The sequence below is a fragment of the Pezoporus occidentalis genome, unplaced genomic scaffold (assembly GCF_034315485.1).
Source record: "Pezoporus occidentalis ecotype Australia unplaced genomic scaffold, CSIRO_AGI_Poc_V1 ctg200, whole genome shotgun sequence".
Taxonomy (NCBI): Eukaryota; Metazoa; Chordata; class Aves; order Psittaciformes; family Psittacidae; genus Pezoporus; species Pezoporus occidentalis.
This window is the reverse complement of record NW_026913857.1, coordinates 2,012,487-2,036,912: the sequence shown is the minus strand read 5'-3', so window position 1 is coordinate 2,036,912 and position 24,426 is coordinate 2,012,487. Positions and strand designations below refer to the sequence as shown.

Genomic DNA, 24,426 nt, shown 5'->3' with positions numbered 1-24,426 from the left:
CATTAACATTCCTAGAGTCTCTGAGTAACCAAAACAAAAGGGAAACACACCCGTCTGAACAAAATCCTAGTTACTAGCACCAGGAAAGGTAGGGACCTAAAATCTAAATGAATATTCTTTGGAACAATTCTTTGGTATTGCCAAGACACCTTAACTTTCTCTGCATGAAGGAGTATGGTGGCTAGCTAGATGAATTCAGAAACAGTTAAGTTTAGAAGGAAACCAGGCAAACAGCAATCCAAAATCCAAATCTAAAGCTTCTAGGCTTAAAAGCACTTAAAGTTTAGAAAGGTTTTATGAATAAAGCATAGACTTCCACACAGCAACAATTACTTTAAGTGAAGGAACTAGTAAATAAACCAATTCTAACAGAGTGTGAAAGAACATCCAAACTATTTACGCTAAGCCACTGGCTATCATATTTGAGAAATCATGGCAGTCAGGTGAAGTTCCCAATGGCTGGAAAAAGGGAAATATAACCCCCATTTTCAAGAAGGGGAAAATGGATGACCCGGGGAATTACAGAGCAGTCAGTCTCACCTCTGTGCCTGGCAAAATCTTGGAGCAGATTCCCCTGGAAGGCATGCTAAGGCACATGAAAATCAACAAGGTGCTTGGTGACAGCCAGCATGGCTTCACTAAGGGGAAATCCTGCCTGACCAATTTGATGGCCTTCTATGATGGGGCTACAGAACTGATGGACAGGGGTAGAGCAGTTGTTGTCATCTACCTGGACTTGTGTAAAGCGTTCGACACTGTCCCACACGACATCCTTGTCTCTGAATTGGAGAGACATCAATTTGATGGATGGACCACTCGGTGGATAAAGAACTGGCTGGATGGCCGCACACAAAGAGTTGTGGTCAATGGCTCAGTGTCCGGCTGGAGACCAGTAACGAGTTGTGTCCCTCAGGGATCGGTGTTGGGACCGGTCTTGTTCAACATCTTCATCGGTGACACGGACAGTGGGATTGAGTGCGCCCTCAGCAAGTCTGCCAATGACACCAAGCTGTGTGGTTCGGTTGATACGCTGGAGGGAAGGAATGCCATCCAGAGGGACCTTGACACGTTTGTGAGGTGGGCTGATGCCAACCTCATGAAGTTTAACCATGCCAAGTGCAAGGTCCTAGACCTGGGTGGGAGCAATCCCAGGCACAGCTACAGGTTGGGCAGAGAAGAGATTCAGAGCAGCCCTGTGGAGAAGGACTTGGGGGTGTTGGTTGATGAGAAAATGAACATGAGCCGGCTTCAGTGTGCGCTTGCAGCCCAGAAAGCCAACCGTATCCTGGGCTGCATCAAAAGGAGTGTGACCAGCAGGTCAAAGGAGGTGATCCTCCCCCTCTACTCTACTCTGCTCTTGTGAGACCTCACCTGGAGTATTGTGTGCAGTTCTGGTGTCCTCAACATAAAAAGGATATGGAACTGTTGGAACAAGTCCAGAGAAGGGCCACGAGGATGATCAGGGGACTGGAGCACCTCCTGTATGAAGACAGGCTGAGAAAGTTGGGGCTGTTCAGCGTGGAGAAGAGAAGGCTGTGTGGAGACCTCATAGCAGCCTTCCAGTATCTGAAGGGGGCCTATAGGGATTCTGGGGAGGGACTATTCATTAGGGACTGTAGTGATAGGACAAGGGGTAACAGGTTAAAACTTAAACAGGGGAAGTTTAGATTGGATATAAGGAGGAAGTTCTTTACTGTTAAGGTGGTGAGGCACTGGAATAGGTTGCCCAGGGAAGTGAAAGCTCTATCCTTGGCAGTGCTCAAGGCCCGGTAAGATGAGGCCTTTTGTGATATGGTTTAGTGTGAGGTGTCCCTGCCCATGGCAGGGGGGTTGGAACTTAATGATCTTTTAAGGTCCTTTCCAACCCTAACGATTCTATGATTCTATGATCATTAGCAGCTGTAAACTTTACAAATATCTATGCTAGAGCTACTGACATCCCCATCTTCAAATGGCTACAGGTTTTCTTCCTGTTCTAAAGGATCCAGGTATTACCAAACCTACTAACAGGCAATCTGACACAGGATTTTTTTAAGTAAAAATTTCCTTTCTAATGCGAGATATAAGAGTTTGGAAAAAAGTGCAGCCTAGGAATTCTGCCAGAGCTTTCGGAAAAAACTTCAAGTCTCCCCTCCTAAAAGCAGTGCCAAGTTCTCTTTCCTTCTCCAAAATTTTGTGAAATGCACTTGGATCTGGAAGGTTCCAATTCACGTCAGCTGAGATTATTCAGACATGGTCCAGCCTCCAGCAGGTCCCAAACTTAGAATCACAGAACAGTTCGGGTTGGAAGGGACCTTCAAGATCATCCAAGTTCCAACCCTTCTGCCATTGGCAGGGACACCTTCCACTAGACCAGGCTGCTTAAAACCCCGTCTGACCTGGCCTTGAACACTGCCATGGAACTTCTGCAGGAAAAATTTCTGGTCTGTTTTCCCAAGTAACAAGTGACAGGATAAGAGGAAACAGCCTCAAGCTGTGCCTGTGGATGTTTATATTGGGTATTATGAGAAATTTCTTCATCAAAAGCGTGATCAGGTATTGGAACAGGCTGCCCAAGAAAGTGGTGGAATCACCAGCCCTGGATGTGTTCCAAAAATGCGTAGGCAAGGCTCTTAGTGACATGGTTTATTGGTGGACTTGGCAGTCCTGGAGTAAAGACTGGACATGATGAGGCACTGGAATGGGCTGCCCAGGGAGGTTGTGAATGCTCCATCCCTGGCAGTGTTCAAGGCCAGGTTGGACAGAGCCTTGGGTGACATGGTTTAGTGGAACGTGTCCCTCCCCATGGCATGGGGGCTGGAACTTGATGATCTTAAGGTCCTTTCCAACCCTAACTATTCTATGATTCTATGAACGATTATGGACAAACATTCAAAAGCACACAAAAACAAAACCCAACTCTGCATGTTCATTTATGCCTTGCAAAATACATTCTGTTAGAAGTGCACAAAAGCTCTGTTTTGTCAGATTTTTAACTGCCACCTCACTGATGTGAAATCAAATATGCAACAACTGTATTTCTCAATGTTTTGAGCATGCTCCTCCCCTATGATACACTGCATTTCATGCTGACCTTAAGAAGACAAATTACTGTTTTGCTAATTATGAACTATATAGTTACTAAAACATTTAACTGTTAACACTTTTCATTAAACTTCCTGAGGCAATACAGTTCAGTGCTACTAGCCAAATACTGTCAGAGGTACGATTATCCTCTTTTGTTATTTTACAGCAGCAATGTCCTGATCACAAGAATCGTGAAGGCACTGAAAGACACCAGAACAATTCCCAGTGCAAAACATCTCATTTACAGCGAATGGCACTATACAACAGCTCCCGCTGATTCTGATCAACAGTTTGATATTATAAATTCTAATGAAACCTAGTGTAATTGCCAAGCAATGTGGCTATGCTAACATCAAAACCCCAGCATACATACATATACATATATGCTATATATATGCTTATCTGTTCTGCTAAAAAGGTGTTGCAGTTGTGGTTTTTGTGGGGTTTTGTTTGTTTGGTTTTGTTTTTTTTTTTTGCCAGGGGTTGGGTTTTTTGTTTTCCTTCTTCTGGCTTTTAAATATTTTGGGTTATTTTATCAGATGGCAAGTTCCTCTACTTACTACCAACTGAAGTAATAAATCCTCATCTGAACAGGCAGAGAATTTTTCTCCTTTCCAGTACAAACAGACGTTGAAATACCGACCCCAAAGCAACAATTACTTAAATCTATACACATGGCAACAACTACAATTTATGATTTTTCTAAGGAAAAAAAAAACACCACTGAGGCACAGATGTGACATACCTTAGAAAGCATTTTGACATATTGCTATTTTCCATGAAAGAAGCAATGGCCTGAAAATAGATGCTTTGAGACTCACCATAAATAAAATGTGCTTGTCTTTCTCTGATTAAAATAATAAATAATAAACCCTATATTCACAGGTATACATCCTTGCTTAAGGAAATATATTCTGGAGATAAGTTAATGTATTTAGGATTATTGCTTTGGAGTTTTTTAATCTTATGCTACTAATTTTACTCTTGTGTAGCATTCACAATTATTACATTAAAAACTGGGGAGCTACAAACCAAGCTAGCTTCAGCTAGTTCACAAATGTTATAAAATGACCTTGATAGCTGGTAACAAAGCAAAATACCTGAAGGCTGAAAAAGTCACTCATTTTATTTCCAAGTTACCTTTACAGACTCTTTTCAGTCAGACGATCCATAGCTAAACAAAAGGGAATGGTCTTTAATTTTAAAAGCGTTAAACCAGCCAACTTCTTACTCTGAACTCTCAAGTTAAGAGATAGGGCAATGGGATGCCCCCGCAGGAAAAACAACCCTAAGCTCTCACTACTGCCTGCAAAACTGTGTAGACCCATTCCTGGATTTGCTCACAAAACCGGTAAATTATGCACTAAAGCATTCCTCAACTGCGTTCACTACACTGGGGTTCCCTCATATGGAGGGCAGCACTCACTGTCTCTTTGAGGAAATAATACCAGGAGTTATTGAGGAAACTCAGGGCTGACTTGAGCTAAATTTAGTAAGTCAAAGTGAGAGTAGCAGACATGAGTAATAAAAATTGAGATCTGCTCAAGCCAGAGGAAATGGAAGGGGGCTGTTTCCAAAAGCTTAGCTGCATTGAAGAAATGCAACTCAAGTCTTATTCAAGGTGGATTTCAAAGAGCAACTGCAAGACACAAGTCATCTTCTGCCACTGTTGTTCAAGGATTCATCTGCTCTCAGACCAGACACATTAAGATTGCTGCTCTATCATATATGCAGACTCATTTTATTTTGAAAGAAAGATGGAAATTCTAGGATGCAAACAAAGTAAGCATGATGGTGATTCGCACTTTGTTTTCAAGAATAATCAGACTCAGCAGGATCAAAAGAACTCAAGCTGCTTGGCTAGTTGATTACAAGATCCCTGTGGAAATCCAGGTGCTCCAAGTGTGAGTGCCTCCCTCCTCAGCACTGCTTTCCGAACAGCAGGCAAGCTTGCCCTTCACGGAGATGCTGGCTTTGCCATAAAGCAGATCAGGCATTCCCTGTCACTACTGTCATCCCCTGCCTCCTCACCACTCACTTGCATCTTCCAGATGGGGTTCCAGTTTTTCAGACAAACTGCAGTGATTCCGTTTACAATGGGACCATACAGACAATTGTGCTGGTGTGGGCAGTAAAAGGGCAGCACTGGGCAGAAATGAGGGCTGGGGGAAGGATGGGAACAAGAAGAGATCTATAGATACATCTAAGTTCTAAACAGGCTGTTACAGCTTCCCTCCAATGTGCGGTCATGTGTTAGATAATTAATAAATCTACACAAAACAAGCTCTTATGAAAGCATTTAATGACCTGTCTATCACCTTTTACCTCTAGGGCTGAACTTTTCATTTAGCTTGCACAGAAAGCTCAAGTTGAAACCTGTAAGACAATTTTTACATTTTTTGCATACTTAATTTCAGAAATATTACCAGCACTTAAGACTGGAAAGCAAACATGTAATATGTATTTAATGCAATGCAAGCATTTAAAGGGAAAATAGGCAATGCTACAAAGTATCTGAAAAGCTAAAAATTATAGGAAAAATTTTACAGAGAATCTTGATTTCAGCAGCGCATATTTAATGCACTGAAAGGCCTCTGAGAGGCTCTGCACTCTGTAAGGGCTTGTACACTGCTGGAAATTTACCAAAATAGCTATTCTGAGGTAATTATTATAATGATAATCCATAATTAAAATGTTTTCTAATGGGACTTGCAATAACAATGTAACTGGTGATTATGGAATGCCAAAATGACATTGCTTTTGCACACAGCAAGTTCTGTGCTATGAGCAGCAGCACAGGCAAATACAATTTTTGAATCAAACCAGAAAATTTGGACAGAGGCAGACAGATGCCAATTTTAGGGTAAGAGCAGCCAAGAAGTGTGACAACATTACAGCTTCTACAGAAATACACAGAGCAGCTACTCCATTCAATTTTCCAAGCACAGGAGCTGATGAAATTTAGAGGGTCTGATCTTTACATAAGCCAGGTAAAACAACAGGATTTTTTAAAGGAGATTTGAGACATGGATAGTAACATTCCCAAATTCTATTTTAAATGTATAAGGACAATCCCTACCCTCTCAATCCAGAAGCACAAGTTCAACAAAATCAGACATTGTGTTTCAGCGAAAAAAATATTCCAAATAACAATATTAAAGTGTGTACAGTAAAAGGATATCCCAAAATTATTTCTTTTTAAAGTTAACATTATCTGAAACCTACTATCGCTAGAATATTGCACGTGACGGCAAACAACCCCCCTCTCCAATTAAGCATATTATGCCATAATATCTTAATTTATATTAACAGGAATACAGAAATATGCTATTTTCATCCTTAAATAATCACCCCTATGCTACCAAAGCAGCTCACAGCGTATTATTCTGTTCACGTTAGGTTGGCTGAATCACTGTTCCAGCCTGGAGGAGGTACTGTCTCTTCCCAGACAAGTTCTGCAGTTAGTATCAGCACTGACAGGAGCAGCTTGCTGTACCAGCTGCTGGTCTACATTTAGATAATAAATGTGTTTAACTACACTGTGGAAAAACAAAATTATGTCACATCTACCAAAGACCTGTTCATTCAAGCATCGATAAAATGCTTCTTTTCCATTTATTTACTTACAGGACACCCTGCAACCATAGCATCTAGCCACATAACGATTAGATGGAACTCCATTACTTAATTGAATTAGCACATATAATTTTAAATCACCCTAGAACGAGAGTTCTGTTTTCACCTCTATAACCACCAGGATCTGCCTAATGATACAGATGCATCACATGAGCTGCACCAATTTCTTCTCCAGCTGGTAACATGAGGACAGAGCATATCAAATGAGCTCTGGCAGGGTCTCTAACTGGCCTGGGTAACAGGCAGAGTATTCCACATCTGGGGCATAAACTGTATTTTTGCACTTTTTTCCTTTTATTTCTTTTGGGAGCACTTGTTCAAGTGAGGCTATGTTTTTGTTCTATGAACTGAAGTGTTGCACTCACACAGGTTGAGCTAAAAAGTTTTATTTCAGGGTAGGATGAACCCATAAAGAATCATCAATAAATATATGTGACAAAGACAAAATGCACAAGGGATTTTTTTTTTTTTGGATGGTAGAAGGGGAAGGCACCTGAACCATTCTCTTCTGCAGACCCCAGAGCCCCTCCAAGCACCATACCAAAAAGTGCAATGTGTCATGGAGTTTGCCTTGCCCAACCCACCCCATCTCTGTTCTCTCCCCAGAGAATCACACTCTTTTTTTTCTTTTTCCTTTTTTTCTTTGTGACCATCCTTTCTTTTTCTCCACCATTCTCCATCAGGTCTTGCATTTCACCCAGGCATCTGGCTGAGTCTCTCTCAACCATATAAAACTCAAGCAAATTGTACTCAAAACATGATCATATAATCATTTAGGTTGGAAAAGAACTTTAAGATAGAGTCCAACCATTAACCTAGCATTGCCAAACCCACCACTAAACCATGTCCCTAAGCACCATGTCTATAGGTTTTTTGAATACCTCCAGGGACGGTGATTCCACCACTTCCCATGGCAGCCTGTTCCAATGCTTGGCAACTCTTGGTGAAGGCCTTTTTGCTAATATCTAGCCTAAACCATTCCTGGCACAACTTAAGGCCATATCCTCTTGTCCGGTCGCTTATTACTTAAGTGAAGAGACCGATCCCCACCTCACTACTACCTGCTTTCAGGACATGTTTCTTAGGTAAAAGTTTGCTTGCTTTCAACCAAATTATAACACACTGCAGTTTAAAAGCCTTGGATGAAAAGTGTCATATAAATCCATGTCTCAGCATCCACTGAGAGGACTGGTGGCTCTCTGCAAGGAATGTCTCCTGCCAGATGTCATGGGGCCTAAACCAAAAGCAATTTCTAAGGAACACACCTACCACAAGATTCCTACACCAGGACACATTATAACTGTACATCACAAGTGACAGCCACGTCCTTCACAGCTGCATGCAACCCAAGGCAAGGATGAGCTCTGAGGGATGATAATGCCTGCTATATCTGCCGCCCGGTGGTACCTGCATATTGATGAGGAAAGGAATGGTGACACTGATGGGCAGACGTATGGCTTAAGTTAACAGATTTAGCATGGTTGCAACTACATGTTTCAAATTAAAGAATGTGCATTTAAAAGGAAAAAAACACTGAAATCTTTAGTTGCTGCTTTAACATGTGAGCAGTCAAAAAATATTTGTCCTTATCAATCTTACAATTTTTCAAAAAGCAACATCTGACTTCCTGTCTCCCTAATGCAAAAGAAAAAAAAAAAGAGAGAGAAAAAATAGAAAATAAAAAAAAAATACATACATATATCACAGATGAAGGTACTAAGAAAAAGTTCTAGTACAGCTTGTGAGAGCTGCCATTGTGCTGGCTTGGCAGCCGTTTCTTCTAAAATCTCTTCCTACAACATATGGGATGCTCCTTACTGGTAAGTTTAAAGCCATAAAAAGGAAATAAAAACCCAACCCAAACACAAACCCCAACATTTTTTAATTTGCAGATTTTGTACAAGGATACACAATTTATATCAACAATTAGCATTTAAAAAGACTATGCAATACTGCCTGATACTTACTGAGAATATGAGCAAGATCTACTGAAGCACAGAAAGTCTTGCTTCCTTTGTAGATAAAAGATTTCACATAATGGGCTGCCAGTTAAAGCAGGACTTCTTATGGCATGAACACCTATGCACTGTGTCCTGAGCTAAAGTTAGACCACCCGTACAACCCCTGTATGTATGTTCAACAGAAAATGAGGTAGGGAAAAAGAAAAAATAGAAAACCTTAACAGTTCCAAGATGGGAGGTTTATTTGGTTTTGCTGTTAAACCAGCAACTTATACTTAGGGTCTCTGCCTTTCCAAAGTAATTGCATCCTAAAAAAAATAAATTTTTACATTTATTTTGGTGACTAACCAGCTTTTTATCAAGGGCTGTGGATCCTCTTCTCTTTGGTTTGATTGCTTGCTCTTAAACAACACAAATAAAAAAGCAGATAAGTGCCAGAAAAAGGGGAATGAGGAGTAGCAGGTCATTGCTTTGAGATGACAAATGACACAGCAGTGAAATCAAGTTATGCTCTACCACAACAGAGGACACTAGAGCAGAAGACTGAGCTGAAAGGACACAAGAGCCTGCTGACACGATGGTACACACAACAGCAATGATACATTACCACTGACATACATTGCCATTCTGGATTTAAAGGGAGGTTCACAAAGCTCTTACCACGAAATCAGCAATCCCAGTTCTACATGCATGTTCACAGGAGTCACTGGTACGTCACTATTCCTGTCAATTTTCATGGAACATAGAACTATTTGGGAAATGCATACTAAAACATCTGCACAATACAGATCTGTAATTAATGCTGTCATCATGACTTTACAACTTCGTCTAATATTCAAAAATCTTTTCAGGTACAGCAGTCTCAGTAGCTCAGGAGCTTCTCTCCCCGTTCGTAGAATAGTTAGGGTTGGAAAGGACCTTAAGATCATCTAGTTCCTAACTGGCCTTTGGAATTACCTCAGATGTCAAATCACAAGCCATTTGCAAACTAGTCTTCAAAATACACATTCAGTAAGAAGATCTAGTAAGCTTTCAATCACACTTTAGTTTTCAACTGGTATCTATGCACAGAACACCATGAACAGTCTCAGCAATAGCTTCTAACTGCATGAAGGAACTGTCCAGTTGACAGCCAACATTCCCGCTAGCTCCCTGTTTCCCTTCTCTTGCCCACTATTCTGACAACTAGCCATAACAACAGAGATTACCCTTGATTTTGATCAAATTAAAAATTGCTCCCTGCTCTGTCTGCAAAGACAATGGTGTTAGAAATTCACAGGCCAGTGAATATCTTGAAATATAGAATGGTTTGGGTTGGAAGGGACCCTCAAGATCATCCAATTCCAACCCCATGCCATGACCAGGGACACCTTCCACTAGACCAGGTTGCTCCAAGCCCCGTCCAACCTGGCCTTGAACACTGCCAGGGATGGGGCAGCCACAGCTTTTCTGGGCAACCTGCGCCAGTGCCTCACCACCCTCACAGGGAAGAGCTTCTTCCTAATACCTAATGTAAATCTTCCCTCTGTCACTTTAAAGACATTCCCCCTTGCCCTGTCATTACATGCCCTTGTAAAGTTGCAAGTGTTGGTCATAAAAACAGAATGTATCTTTGGTCTTCTTGCTTGCAGCTACTCTCACTAAGTCCATTCATCCAAATTCACACAGAAAATAGTGTACCCACAATATAAAGGCTCAGGGGAAGAGGAGCAGAAGGAAACAGGAAAAGATACAGCTTAAACCAAAGGGTCTGCTGTCATTTGTTAATGTCAGCCTTATAACCAGGCTAGATGGGTATTGCAAATACTACAAAGCACTCACATAGCTGTATTTTTGATGATCCTTCCTTGGTCCATTTTCTGCCCAATACCATGCACAACAAACACAATGTGACTAATTTGTGGTGGCTTGTCTTCTAATGTAGCTTCTTCTACATAGCCTCTATGTAGCCTTGTCCCACTACTTAAAGCTGTAGAAAAAACATTATCCTAGATCAGTTACATTCTATGAAGTTGACAAAAGCTTGACTTTTCTCAGACCAACACATTAAAGTATTTTGAAAACAAGTTTATACATAAAGGAATAGCATGTATTTATAAATATCTGCAACTAGATGATATTAATTGTATCAGTTCTGCTGTAAAGATAACTAATTCTAGAAGTATTCTCAAAAATCACTTTTTAGAAAATAGCTGTCCATCCACTTTTACAACACCATACCCTTCTTCTTTGTGTCTCAGTCATTAAACTTCCTTGTATCTCTACCTTACTCCCACAGCATGGAAGGAATCATGGAAATGAGCTGCCCAAAAACCTGGTAAACATTGTCATTCTCTCTGACCCACTTAAGAAAGCTGGTTGAAAAGCTTTATAATTTTTCATTTTTATGGGGAAAAGCTGTGTTTTATTTCAAGCTGATCCAACCTCAAATTTCCCCACTCATTCTCCAGTCCAGTGGCCAAACCAAAAATCAATTACCCAGGGCAAACATGGGTTTTCTCTCACTATTACACCAATGGCTTGAGAAACCCACTGGCACAGTGTGTCTTCACTCCCCTCTAGTGACAGACCCATATAAAGGATCACAGCCTGGCATAACCTGTGCAAGAAGCCAGCAACCCCTTCAGATAGTCACAGAGAAGAAGGCAGCATCATTCCCCTCCACAAAAATTTAAACCAACTTCTTTTGGTTTTAAAAAGGAAGAAAACACTACAGAAATGCTAAGGGCAGTTTTTACACAGGACAGGTTTTGTTCACACAGTGGGCTTTCATTTGATATTTTCCCCTTCAAATCATTTAGGTCAGATCTTACTTATTATTTATTACACAATATCTAAATTGTGTTTTGGACACAGACTGCTTTTGGAACTGAAGCATTGAATTATATTAAGCTTTGGCAAACATTTAATTAATTATCCACCCAAGAGCCCTGTGGGGCAAGAGGGCATTAATTACAGGACAGAGACATGGAGATTAAAGGCAAACCTATCACCTGATCTTGTTCTTCAGAGACTAAGGAACAAGACAAATGTGTATGTTCTTGTTTTTGTAGCTGTCCAGCAGTGCACAGAAGCACCACAACTGAGAGAACAAGTTCCAATTTTCAAAGTTGGCAATAATCTAACTTTTGCTTGAGAGAGACCATCCTCTCTTCCAACCGTTTCAGCCTTGCTGGATTTTGACCTTAAATGAGCCTGGATCCCTACTTGAAACAATTTCTGTCTAAATGCTTCACCCCTCCTCTGTTTAATGAATGGAAAAAAACGCAAGAGGTGGTGAGGGGACTATATGATCATGTATTTAAGGAATGCATCGCGTCACACAAATACACAGGCTGTAAAGTTAAGGTTGCAAAGGAATCTGTAATTCTTACATTGTAGCTGCTAGACTCTGCCACTGTAATATTTTCATATATTTATTATGTAGTGCTAACTGCTGCATCCAAAATAATAATAAAATATGTAATAAAAACAAGTCATAGCCGATTCGCATCTAGTTACAATTATGTACAACAACCTAAGGACCTTAATATACTCTACTGTGAAAAATGAAATGGCCGAAGTGGGCTAAGTGACACATTAAAATTTCAAACCTGAAATCTCCCTCTACTGTTCCAGTAACAAATTTAAAATATTGGTATTTACAGTATTCTTTACAAACTCTGAAAAAACATTACCTTTGGAAATCCCCAGCTTTTGTGTAACGCTTCTTGCAATTTTAGATGTTGTTGCATCACTGTAAAGATACACTTCATCCACACTGTGCCAGTCCACATGGTTGCGACTCAACTTCAGACTATGAATAGCTGCAGCAAAAAAGGAACAACAGTTAATTTAGATGGGTAAGAGGGGAAAAAATTCTTCTTCAAACAGAGAAAGAGAGAGAACAGTATAATTTACATACAGGTTAAAATCTGTCGCTCCATTATGCCTAAATCTGTACTACTTCTTACCTTGAAAAGTTTTTACATTTAGGATTAATCTGACCAGGACAAGCAGCAGTTTGGAGACCACCTCTGAGGACATTTCACATCAATTCTCCTCCCACCCTCATCTTGGGATGGTAGGTTTCCAAAATACTCCCTTAGCTGAAAATAAAAACCAAGGGGGGCAGGACAACACATCCTGAATTACTGCAGCTGGGTGAGATAACCAGGTGGCTGCCACATGTACTCTCATCACTAGAAAAAGAACAATTTCACTTCTATCTTGTCTCTCCTCTGTCTGTACAGTAAGATCCCTGGTTGTGAATGTACTCTGCTGTAACACAGAGGCTTTCAAGGCTCCATTACTAGAAGGCTTCATTGCATCTCTTTCCTTTGAGGAATATCCAGAAGCTGGAAATGCGGTTCAGTGAGAAAGCTTCTGAATGAATAATTTCCAGCACAGAACAGAATCTAGCTCTTTCAAAAAGCACTAAGAGCTCTACTGTTTTTTTTGTGCAGTTATTGTGTTTTCCAGATTTGGAACTGATTAAACTCTGGGACCAGCCTCATGACACACTGCCTGATTGTCAGAACTAAGCACAACGGCCATGTTATAATGCAAATCAGAATCTCTCATCTAAGGCTTGGAGCCTGAATGAGCAGAGCAAAGTAATTCAGATTTCACCTACATTTGAAAATCTGTTGCTTAGGTCTCATCTAATGTGGGATACGCGTTTGGAGAGCTGGCAGCAGCAACAGCCCCGTAACCAAAAAAAAGTGTTATTTAACTGTCATTGGTCTTGCTAAAAGTCCAAAGTCACAGAAAACACCCACAGGGGCTGTTTTGGTTTGTGGGGATTTTTTTTTTGTGGGTGTTTGTCCCCACCCCCAGTAGCAGCTCCAACCTGTCCCCTAGCTGAAGCCACTCAAATGAATATTTTATACTCATCTGAAAATATTCTGAGAAAGCCTAAGCCATGCTTGTATCATATTTTAACTCTGCCATAGCACAAACCAGACACATTAAGGTAAAAGTTGTAACCTTTCTCCTGTATTTTTTGTTTCTTTGGCAAGGCAAACAGCCCTGGCATAGTCTGATGAAAAACTAAATGAAGTCTGTAAGAAACCAGAGCATTAGAAAAGGATTATCTCTTCTGCTCTAGTAAGTAACTGATCCACAGAAAATAACTAGAACTATATTGCTGGTTTACATTGACAGAGCAAGAAGAGAGAAGGAAGTAAGTCACTCCTTGAAGAGCACATGTCAGCTTAGGGCAACAACAGGCGAGAGTAAGAAGCTAGGAACTCATAAACATCCCTGCAGGTGCAGACATGAGTCCATGGCCAGAAATCTCCATTCAGAACTGGAGAAGGAAAGCAGACTACCAGCAAAACTTTCTCTTTTAGACCTGGAGACAATGCAACAGAGACTGTGATGTCTTGAGAGAGGCACACAGTTGAGTGGCAAAGGCAAGGGGACCTCCTTGCACAGGTACCTGAAATCTCCATCCTCAACTCCATGATAAATGCAGACTTTTTATGCATTGTCTGGCAGGTCTTTAACAGCTGTTCCACCTGCATTCTGTAAAATCCCTCTTGCAGTATGTTCTTGGAGAAGCTGACAGAGGAGGGCTGGAAGGTTGGAAAGTGTTGTGCTCAATGTCCAAAGCATGCAGAGGAAGAGATGGAGAGGCCTGTGGCTGAGTCGCTTATTACCACTGGAAGAATAGCAGTTTGGGGAGAAGTGATCCTCAAAATCTTCTGGAATCAAGTCTAGCTTCTCTACTGGAAAGAATATACAGAAAGAAGTAGGTTTTCCCTACCCTGCATGAGTTATTCTCACTTGGGGAGAACAAATTTCTAACTTTTACGGTGTTCATCAAAAACATGTATGTTGAAGGGCACATCAAAATCAACTACAAGACATGCAAGCACTAAGGAACTGCAAAAGAAATATCCAACACTACTTCTCTGCATATTTAGTAATGCCATCAAAAGGGAACTTGAAAAATTTGGTTTACTGTTAACACAAGCACCACATGATATGGCCAGTAATCTTCAGTAGAATCCTGTCTCTTTAAACTTACCTGAGATGTGTTGTTGACAAACATGTTGCAGTCAAGCTCCGATATGTACTTTTACAGCACTTGGGACTATACACACTTCCTTTCTACTCAGCACTCAGAATTAAAAATGTGTTCTAGCTTTTCAACCTACCGATTTGCCAGTAAGATTATAAACTTGGCAATTTTGACATAGTTTTTATTTTGCAACTCTTAGTAAATTTTGTTTACCAACACACTGCTTTGCTTTTGAGTCCCTATCCATGTGTACACCCCAGAGCAAAGTCCAAACCAGCAGTAGAAACACTTAAGCACTGAAAACAGTGCCTGCAAAGGCACCATGCACTCCAGTGCAGTATTTTGCAGAAGTCTGGATAATGCTTCCAGGATGCATCTCACCAACCAGGAGGAGACATATTCCTTTAAAAGTTAACGAGAGTTACCTGGGTCAAAACAAAGCTGGCTGCTCCATCTTGGCATTCTGCTTTGAAATCCATGGGGATGCATGTTTTAAAAAGTCTGCCTGGGGATCAATGCATCCATTCCACAAGCTGGCCACCCTCTTACTGAAGCGGGGTGAGATTTTGTCTCCCTCTTATATATATGTAAATGAAGTATATCCGAGATGTCTGTTCATCCTCAGACCCCTGGCTGTAATGTCCACCAGTGGAACAGAAACCCTCTAATAAAGAAAAAGCTATCACCCTAAGCTCCAGGCCTTCTTGGTGAGCAAAAATATCCCTTCAAAATATGAGTGACATCCCACTTGATGAATATTGTTGTGCTTTCTCCATCCTTACATAAGATCTGTCTGGGGAGAGAAAAATGGTATGCTCTTGCAGATTTGCATGGCAGAAACCCAGCGGAGAGAAGAACTGCATAGCTGGTATCAGTCACAAGGATAAATGATGCACAAGCCATGCGTGCACGAACAGTGGTTCCCTGTCACTACGCACCGGAGATACTCTTTTGGTAAAAACAAAACAACCGTGCAATAAGGTACCCCTTCATGAGGGCCAACACTGCATCAAGGACTGTAAAGAGATTCTCAAGACTCTCAAGAGCCCAACCAAAAGGAGCTTTTGCTGCTGACAGTCCCAGAGTGGGAAGAAATGTCTTTGGAGAGGACTTGACAGAAATCTGAAAATAAGCATCCTAAAAAAAAAAAAAATTAAAAAAAATCGATATATGCAAACTGTGCTTTCCAGGCATGGGATAACAAGGGCTGCCACTGCTGTTTTGAAACTGAACACAGGAAACAAAGATATGTTTTCCTAGAAATTATAAGATAATGTGATTTACATTCTCTTTGCAGAACAAATGGTGACTGTCCTACAAAATTCATTCATGCTGCAGACATGGTAAAAATGACAACACAGGAGCTTTTCATACAAAGAGATGTCACAGTGTGTCAGGAAGTCACCAAGTAATGTTGTAAAACAGCTGAAGAAGCCAAGTTGTAGAATACAGATTAGGCAGTAGATATGCCACAGGGGAATACTCGTGTTCATTCCTCTGCCTTTTGGGTCCTTCAGAAGCACTCTTTCTCTGTTTGTGGATTCTCTTCAGGGCACCAGGCTAGGATGTTGCTGAGCTTCACTGAGATCTGACTATGCCTATGGCATCTCTGAACATCAGGCATAGAAGACAAAGGGTCTCCCATGAAACCACTGGAAAGGAATCTCCCTCTGGACTCAACTTCCTACAGCTTTGTTTTCACATGAACTACTTCTCTGACACCATGCACAGCTTTCTTAGAAGGCATCTTTGTAAGTGCATCTTCCCTACCTGCAGAAAACCATAGGTATTTTGTAACCTGCTTAGTTTTCTAGTTTGGGATTGAAGGCCAAGCCCATGCAAACAAAATCAAGTTTTGTTTTCCTTTTGATCCAGAAACTAGAAATTAAATGTTTTTCAGGAATACCAACAAAGACAGACACCTACAGTATGCGTATGTGGAAGGCATAACCCCACTGTAGATGGAAAACAGCCTGACATTAGACAGTAGCAAGCAAGCCATGCAAAACCAAGGAGAGAAGCATAGGGGAAGTGAGAGGGATCAAGAAATAACTTCTTTCAGCTGAAGAAATCAATGGTTGCCATCACATAAACCTCCAGTTCCACCAAGGGAGATGAACACAGGGGAAAAAGCCATCTAAAAAGTTTAAATATGAAAACTGGAAAGGTAAACGTAAAATATAGAATACATATTCCTACAGCCTTGAAGAACCTGATCTCAGTTAGACTGTAGAAATTCATCTGAAGACAAAATAACTGGAGAATAACCAAGGAGTAGAAAACCTGCGCTATTTTTTATATTTATAGCACAAAACCCATAGAGAAGCCAGGATGTGCACACTGCATGTGCACTGCTGGTGCAAACATCCTCCCAGCTGAAGTGCTTGAGGAGCCGAACACCGCCAGCACCAAGTGCAGACAGACAGACACCTGAACACTGATTTCATGGGGCCAGTAATTTAAAATTAAATACCTTTTAAGGTAAGCACCTGGGTTTTTACCTGATACTTTCTCATGGTTTAAACCTAGCCTGTGACTCAGCACCAGGCAGCTGCTCCCTCACACCTCCTTTTCCCCTCCCTGGGCAGGACAGGGAGAACTGAAAGAGTGTAAACCCCATCAGGGATTGTGATAAGAACAGTTTAATAACTAAAGTAGAGTATAATACTACTAGTAATAATAGTAATAATAAGGGAAATATCAAGGGGAGAGAATATAAGACTAAAAGGCAAAAAAAAAAACCCAAACTACCCCCCCCCCCCCCCCCCCCCCCAATAAATACAAGTGAGGCACAATAAAACTGCTCACCACCAGCTGACCGATATCCAGCCTGACCTGAGCAGCAATCTGGGCCTTCTGGGTAACTCCCCCCTGTTTATATACTGGGCATGATGGGCAGTGGTATGGAACACCCCTTTGGCTAGTTTGGGTCAGGTGTCCTGTCTCTGCTCCCTCCTGGATTCTCGTGACCCTTCTGATTGTCAGAGCATGAGACTGAAAAGTCCTTGATCAGGGTAAGAGCTACAGAGCAACAACTTTGATTGTTGTCAGCCTAACACATCAGTGGGTTACCAGCATTGTTCTCAGACTAAAGCCAAAACACAGCATTGTACCAGCTACTAGGAAGAAAATTAACTCTATCCCAGCAAGTCATTCTTTCATCTACCTGCCTAGACCAAAGCATGGGGTGATTCTTTTCTACCTGAGTTTGACTATGCTCAAGTTAAAATAAATTTAGAGGAAAGCATCTTTGAACTGCTAATTGCTGATATTACCTCCATCTCTGTCATTCCAGTCAGACTAAAGACCAGAGAAGGGATACGTACCATACGAAAACCTTTTCTGCCTTCTCTTTTTCAGGTGTTTTTAAATTAATCTTCTCTGCAATCAGTAAGCAGTAGCTTCTGCACTAAAGCCTGCCATATCACGCAGGTAGCTGAGAGCATAATTTGGCTGCTACTGTTCTTTCTTAAACAACTCTGAAGTTCTGGTATGTAAACCTGGTACATAAATCTACAGCTGGTATGTACAGCTGTGGATTTGAAAACCTTTTCTAATTTATTTAAAAAACAAATGCAAAGCCACTAAAAAGGCTATTGCTCTTAATTAAAAAGGGCTGTTTAACATTGCTGTCATTTTGTATTGCACTTCACTACCTCTCAAGTCATCAATGTCACTATTTGTTACATAAGCATCTACTTTTAATTCAATCATATTCATTATCACAACTGAACAAGAGTTGGAGAAAAAAAGAACCCCAAAACTATGCAAAATAAATTCAAAATTACCATCACAAAATAAAAGGCAGAAGTCTTTTCTTACTGATCAAAAGAGTAGTGACACTTATTCACCTTTAACAGATTTGAGTTCAGTGTCTGAGAAGAGGCAGGAAGAAGTTTACTATTTACTATTACAAGATCTTGATTTTAGGCATTTTCATTTGGAGCCAATTATAGAAAAACGTAGTTAAAAGAAGTCAAAAGGCAAACATATATGCATGTCAAAATAAATTCTCATACTTTACAATATACCTAGGAGCTAAAAGAATGTATGGTATGACAACAATAACTCTAAACCTACCATGTGCATTTACATTTTTAATCAAGGGTGCAGTTTTCAGCAGTTTAGTTCCACAAAGTCAGTTAAAACTTAATCTCTACTGGCTTTAATGGTGGCAGAGAAAGACCAGTGACAAGTACTTCTGAGCCTTCTGCAATCATTAATGGCTCCTGTAAGATCTACTCCCACTTTCTGGAACAAATTTATACAACATCAGCTGCTGCAAAGTTCAAAATTGTTTTTTGCAACACAGCAGCCTTATCACGCATTCTGCACAGCTTCTCCTGTTTATATCTTATGTCCAAAGTCTCATTTCATCCCAGTACTCACACAAAAGCTGCAGTAAAATACAATTTACAACATATAATTAAAGATGCATGCATTATTAAAAAAAAGTGGCAAATAAAACATTACCTATTATAAACCCTCCATTCCTTCTTTGGCATAATTTATCTTATAAAAGGCCTGCTGCTGTTCTAAAAAATCTGCTTTTAGTTTATTGACATAGCCAAATCACATCTCAAGAATATAAGAAACAAATGTTTACAGTTTTCATCACAGTCACAACAATTATAATAAGGTTTACTGCACAATACTGTTGGCATCTACTGTCCCCTAAGATTCACAACACTTCTACTTTTAAGTATTTATGATACTTTTTCCTTCCCTTTTGAAGAAGTGGCATTAATACAGCTCAAGGAATTGAAGCTTGTAAATCTAATGCACTTAACTGATATAAGCAAACTAGAATGTAAAGCTTTGTAAGCCAGGAGTACTACAAAGAAAGAAATCTACAATTACTGTACCTTCGGGATGCTTTCGCTTAAGACATGCAGCATCTGAATTCTTATATCCTCTCCATTTGAACAAAGAAGGGAGGGAGGAAGAAGGTAGGTAGAGAACTAAAAGTAAAAACACTGAGTTTCAAAGTAAAATTTTTAAAAGAGTTGTCATTTTTTCATTATTATTAAAAAAAAATAAAAAGGCACTCTTTCTGAAAAAGCATATACACTTAAAACACTGGTTTTGTAGCAAAAGTGTCAGGTCACATTAGCCAAATTCAACTTCTTCACTCTTCATAAACTGTTACAACATCACAACACAGCTGAAGGTGTCAGTAAAAGACACCTGGGACACAGCACCATCAGACTCACCAAGTGTCTCTGCATTTACACATACAAAAGCATAATCACTCTACTTGGTGTAGGTAGAACAGAGTAACGCTTCTTAAGTGTACACCAAACATTTGGGAAACAAAAGCAAACAATTCAATTTTAAGCACAGCTCTATTATTTTGCCCAAGGAGTATAAGAGAATCACTGAAAGTTAGATTTGACAAAATATCTTACTATTACCCTGTTCTGCAAGTCCTCAAGAAGCTGCCTTCCATAGTGGAGTGCCACAGCATGCACACTCTGCCCACAGAGTGCAAGAGAAAAATCAACACTGAAGTAGTGACTTTGACCCTCCATCAAGCAGCTCTTGGTCTGAACATCACGGGTTAAATGCTGTTAGCAAAATATCTAGTCTGAGAACCTTTAAGCATCTGCTATGATCTGAGTTCATGGTTTTGTTTTATCTTACAATGGCCTTGATATTACTGAAATTTCTTGAGAATGCTGCTCCTTTGATAGACTACTTTAGATGGGTTCACTGTTTGACTAAGTTGGCATAAAAAGCAGTTGCTAAATCTTATGTTATTCTGTAAGTTTGAAGTTTATTGACTGCTAAAAAGGTCTTCTGATACCCTTTTTATATCTCTTTAAAAATGGTTTCAGCTGAAATATTTCTTCCTGTAATATGCAGCTGAAATATGCTTCATAAGTGTTATAACCTAGATTTTTCTCAGAAATATTTATAGAATTATTTTACAGTAGCAATATATTTAAGTGTAATCACCGGGCATATGCAATACAAGAAAAGTCATGAAGACACAGAGATAAAACCCATTCTCAGTGTGATAAAATAAACACCACAGATATTTCCACATTTCAGCTGAAGTTTGTACCAAATAGTTAAAATTTGGAACCTAAGAATTCAGATCAGAATGTCACCTTACATCTTGTGCTGATATTAATTTACGTACGTTAAGTCTGAAGAAAGAATTGTTCTCAAGAAGGACAAGCAAAGCCAATATGCAAAAAAGCATAGTGCTACCTGGAGGAAGGAAAAAAAATTGTACTCCACAAATGAATGTAAGGGCCCAGAGACCTCCCAATATTGTGTACCTGTCAACAGAGTGGCAGAACAACAAATGAGACTTGGAAGCTCACATACACTGTTATACTAGCACAGCATCTCATTTAGGGGTTTACGGTGTCATCAGAACTGACTGTTTTTAGCATGGACCTGAGTGGCAAATGCCAAGCTCTATTCCTCTATACAACTATACATCATAGAGTGGTTTGCATTAAACCTTAAAGAGCATCCAGTTCTAAACCCCTGCCACGGGCAGGAATACCTGTCACGATAACTCTCATTTTGCCTGGAAAAATGATGTAAAATACTATATGCAATGACAAGCCAGAACATGCTGATATGCGGATTTGCACTTGTGCAAATTTCTGATTTGCTCAAATGCAGGCTGCAGATATTTGTTTTCACAATAAGGCAGTTGAAATGGCAGCCAAACCTCTAATTCCTCATTCTAAGTGTGGTTTCCTCCTGGAGCTGTATCAGTTGCTCTGTCTCAAAAGACAGAATAGCAATGTCCTTTCCTGTATCTATCAACAATAAAATGAACTACTTAACCTGAAAAAAGTATGTGGAATTTGGCCAGGATCAAAGCAGACTCCAGGCTATGAGATGTGAAATAGAGCATGGTTAAGTTATTCAGGAGACGGGTTATGCCCCTGCAACGTTTGCTTGCATCAGAACTTCAGCAGAATTCCTCTGGCCTGGTTTTAGAGACCTCAGGAAGCAGGGCTCTCTGCAGAGTCAAAGAAGAGAGAGTAAGGCTCATGGGCACAGCATCCCTCCCTGACACGCATGCATTCTGCCTGGTCTGTCGTAGTCTGAGGCATCAGCTGTCACATGCCAGTACCTCCTGTGCATGCTGCGCTTTAGAGACTGCCAGTCAGGATAGCTGACCTTTTAAATGTTGATATGCCAACACATTCAGAACCAAGTATCCCTCCAGAAATCTCAGAAATTTGACTAATTTTCATAAGCAGTACATACAGTTGGGAACCATGTCTGTGAACTCCTACAGGGCATAACCTTCTCAGAGACAAATCCAGGTCAACTGGATATGGCCAATCTAAAAGTCACATTAGCCTAATAAATAGGATCTCTCAGCCAGGCTATCCCATGGAGAACAGAACTTGAGAAATCATTCACCTGAACACTGTCATAGGCTTCCTGTTACCTTCAGCATTTACAGCTTCACACGCCCCCAAATAGCACTGAAAGATAGTACAGGCATTATGTTCCTTACAGGCCACAAGCTGGAGATCCTATTCTGAAAGATTCTGCATTTTCAAGAGAAGGTTTGCTTGGATTGAGAGTTTAATAATGGGCATTTATTCATCAATATACTATCACCAACAAAAGCCCCGAATGACGCTTAGTGATGTCACAATTTTTTTCACATTTTATTCTCCTTCACCTCCCAGTAAAGAGCAATCAGCCATGGTAATTACCTCTCCAGGGAAGTGGCGAATTCCCCAACACTGCACACTTTAAAGATTTGGCTGGAAAGGGTGCTGGGACATCTAGTCTAGGCCATGTTTTGCTTAGAAAGCCTGGACCAGTTGATTGTTGAGGTCCCTTCCAACCTGGTATTCAACGATTCCATGATATCCTGTTACCATACTGCAACCCAGAAGGAGAACTAATAAAGCAGATCACTGGAGTGGGAAATGTTTTTTCTAGATGCAGGCGTGCTCTCCTAACCTGTATCCCAAAATTAAAGAGACAAGGAAAGAAGATGGACATTGCATGCTAAGCAGCTTCACAGGTAATGCACGTAGCGCTTGCTGTCATTTTTTGCAGGGATCGACTCATCTGTGCGGATTACTCCACACATAGATGGGAAGCAGCACCACTTGCCCTGTTCAGAAAGAGGTCAATTCCATTGCCAGCAATGCACTGGGCAGGCTGCTCAAAAGCTAAGGGTGCTAAACACCTAGTAAGGTCGCTAGTCGAAGGAAACAATTCTGTTTCCTTCACAAAAAGATTTCAGAGAACAATATAAATAAATAAAATTAAATTGCAAATAAATTCTAAGCAGAGTCTTAGAGACTAAGCTTCAGGCTATCATATGTTGCCCTGAGTTAGCAGGCTGGGTAAGAGAAAATAATCCAGAACAGGAGCAGCAAAGTTGAATATGCTAACTTCTCAGCCTACTGCCACTCTTTAGAGCATGGCTGGGGTCAAATCAAGAGCTGACAGGCTTGTCTACTGCATCAACAAGATGCTTGTTGACAAGCTGATTTTTTGCTATTCATGATGCAAACTGGCATGCTCATATAAAAGTAATTATGCCTAAGTATTACAGCAGATTGTATTAATTTTGCTGAGACAAGGTGTAAAGCATTTACAATGCTTTATTATAGCACTGAATAGTCACTTCTTTTCCCAATGACATTTGTAAATATCTATTCTAACTTTCAGTAGTCTTAAATAACAGCTAACTGTAGACCTTGATGGGACCAAAATATGCTTAATAAAGCATGCAATTACAACCAATTGTAGCAACAAATTGTAGCATTTAGGAAATTTATAAATGAAATTCAGCACTTCCCCAACTAATTATGTTTACTTCACCAGCAATAATGCAAGTTGTACAGCTTATCCCAGTGCCACATGCAGATGGCAATCACGGATGCCAGCTCTGATACAGAGATGCATTGAGAGGCATGTTACAATGTCAAAACCACTTTTCATATTTACTGTTAGCTAGAATTTTCCTGCAACTCCTATTACTACCAAAAAAAACCTACTGAAAGTTATTGGTGACTTGAAGTTTTGAAGCGACTACAGGCATAGCTTGGGTTTGTTAGTTTTGCATTTTTAAAAATAAACCTTTAGTTTTAGAAAAGGCACTGGTGTCTGAATTTGGAGTATCTTTCTGTCATCTTTTATGTTTTCATAAATACCAGGATTGTCTCTTTTTCATCTCTCGTTCCACTCTCTCCACGCGCAAATCTGAAAATTTTTGCTCCACAGACCAGACATTTTCTAGAACAAACCCTGAATTCTCTTCCTTACTTGGTAAGGAGAATCCAAGCACAACTGAAGCCATCCTTCCCTCCTTCAGAAATTAAGTTATCAAAGGCTGGAAGCACCCAGCAGCCATAAAGATGTGCTTGCCATATACATTACCACAAACAGCACTGCTCTCAGTGAGCGTGCAGCTGTACTACCAAAGCTGAGCTTTGCATCAGTACACTGAAACAAGAAATCAGTACAAGCAGACAGAAATACAGGTAAAAGTGCCTTTCAAAAAGGCAGCTGTACTGTCACGCCATTTTATCCACCTACCTGACAGAGCTGTTAAAGCAGAAGACTGCACTGCAGGCTTGGCCAGGAGGAAAGTTCTTTTAAAGTAGCAGAAATAGAAAATAAATATTCACAGATTTTTTCTAGCTTTGAGGGGAGTTAGAAACTTAACCAGTGTCTGTACTGTTGAAAAATCTATCTAAGTCAGAAAATTATATTCTGGTTTTCTTCACAGTAATTACAGAAGTACCTTGA

General features: G+C 40.3%; 1 protein-coding gene across 2 annotated transcripts in view; it reads right to left on the bottom strand.

Moving 5' to 3' along the window:
* The window catches only part of DDHD1 (DDHD domain containing 1), a 77,420-nt gene that overhangs the window by 36,599 nt on the left and 16,395 nt on the right, over positions 1 to 24,426 (bottom strand). For both annotated transcript variants that reach the window (XM_062618474.1, XM_062618473.1), the window contains exons 3-4: positions 12,341 to 12,469; positions 10,485 to 10,632 (exon numbers count right to left, since the gene is read on the bottom strand). In XM_062618474.1, the coding sequence (XP_062474458.1) occupies positions 10,485 to 10,632; positions 12,341 to 12,469 (277 nt within the window). The remainder of the gene's footprint in view (positions 1 to 10,484; positions 10,633 to 12,340; positions 12,470 to 24,426) is intronic.